The sequence below is a fragment of the Aegilops tauschii genome, chromosome 5 (genome assembly GCF_002575655.3).
Source record: "Aegilops tauschii subsp. strangulata cultivar AL8/78 chromosome 5, Aet v6.0, whole genome shotgun sequence".
Lineage (NCBI taxonomy): Eukaryota > Viridiplantae > Streptophyta > Magnoliopsida > Poales > Poaceae > Aegilops > Aegilops tauschii.
In genome coordinates, this window is record NC_053039.3 from 45,569,097 (window position 1) to 45,570,315 (window position 1,219).

Here is a 1,219-nt window from a genome sequence, read left to right on the forward strand (position 1 = left end):
AGCAAGCAAAGTAGCACACAAACAACAATGGAGCAGAAGAGAAGTAAAGCATGCATGATCATACGGCATAGCAAGTTCAACCTAGCACTACCTTGGTGTTAACCTACCACCACATCCAAAATAGGGTGTCGTCCTACCACCGCAAATTCACCATCAGCATGAGGCGTTAGTATATACCACCTCACCAAAATATACAGACCATCAAATAATTTTTGAGCCCTAGCTACACAAAATGTACGTCGTCATCGTCATCGTCGTCATCGTCGCCACCGCCATCGCCGTCGGGGATCATGCACGCTCACAGGCAGCACTACTCTAGTTGTAGTGCTTGCCCAGCCAGCTCCTGAGCCACAGCACCCTGTGAGCGTCGGCCATGGCAACGAACCCAACACCCTGGGCCTTGTTGTCAAGCAGGTGGCTGAGAGCTGTCATGAGAGCCTCGTCGCTGAATCCACCCTGGGTCATGACAGCGCCAAACAGGTCAGGGTGGACGTCGAGGGGCTTGCACTCCCTGATGGCTGTTGCCACCTCCTTCACGGCCTCAGTCATGCTGCAAAAGACATTGATATCCTCCTCCATCAAGCCTCCTCTCTTCCTCTTCCTATCATGGACGGGGTCAAATGGCTTGTCGAAGGGCTTCGCAGTGGGCTTGTCAGGGCCATCAAGGACCTCGACGTCCGGTGTCCCAGGGAAGTCTGGCATGGGAGAACCAAGAGGCTCACCCGAGCCCATGGCATGCTTCCCAGTTGCCAGCCCGAAGGAGAAGATGTGCTGCATCTGGTTGTAGTTCTGGATGGGTGTGTTGAGGAACTCAGCGTCCCTTGGGTAGTCCTAAGGATGAAACACAAGTGTTGTTAGTTGCGATTAGGAGTAGGCAATGGTGGACAGTATGAAAAGGAAGAGGGATGTGAGCTAACCGCAACATGGCCGGCGTAGTGCTCTGCCTCCAGAACTATGGAGCAAGTGTTCTCATCCCATGAGGCGCCGCTAAGGTCTCTCAGCTTGGACACTTGGATCCATCGACTTCTCCACTTCCTCAGGTGGTTGTACACCTGGGTGGCAGACACCTCTTGTCCACAGAACTCGAACACCTGCTTCGCAACGGTGTTCAAGTGCACCTCCTTGAAGCCCTTGTCAGTCCTAACTCCACTAGAGATGAGCTCACACATCTTGTTCAGCACAAACGTGGACATGAACGGCTGCCACTTCATGTTGTTCG

At 53.2% G+C, this 1,219-nt stretch overlaps 1 protein-coding gene across 1 annotated transcript; it reads right to left on the minus strand.

Moving 5' to 3' along the window:
- Positions 1-220: 220 nt before the first annotated feature.
- LOC120964517 (uncharacterized) lies at positions 221-1,219 on the minus strand. The gene is made up of 2 exons (XM_040389259.3): positions 918-1,219; positions 221-831 (listed from the first exon to the last, which is right to left on the minus strand). Exons 1-2 carry the CDS (start codon positions 1,209-1,211, stop codon positions 316-318), a joined length of 810 nt encoding a protein of 269 aa, XP_040245193.2. The 5' UTR covers positions 1,212-1,219; the 3' UTR covers positions 221-315.

Bases quoted from the DNA above. Each gene is read 5' to 3' on its own strand.
- LOC120964517 (XM_040389259.3), bottom strand. From the start codon at position 1,211: ATGAAGTGGCAGCCGTTCATGTCCACGTTTGTGCTGAACAAGATGTGT. The intron at 832-917 runs GTTAGCTCACAT...TTTCATCCTTAG, and splicing joins ACTACGCCGGCCATGTTGCG to GACTACCCAAGGGACGCTGA.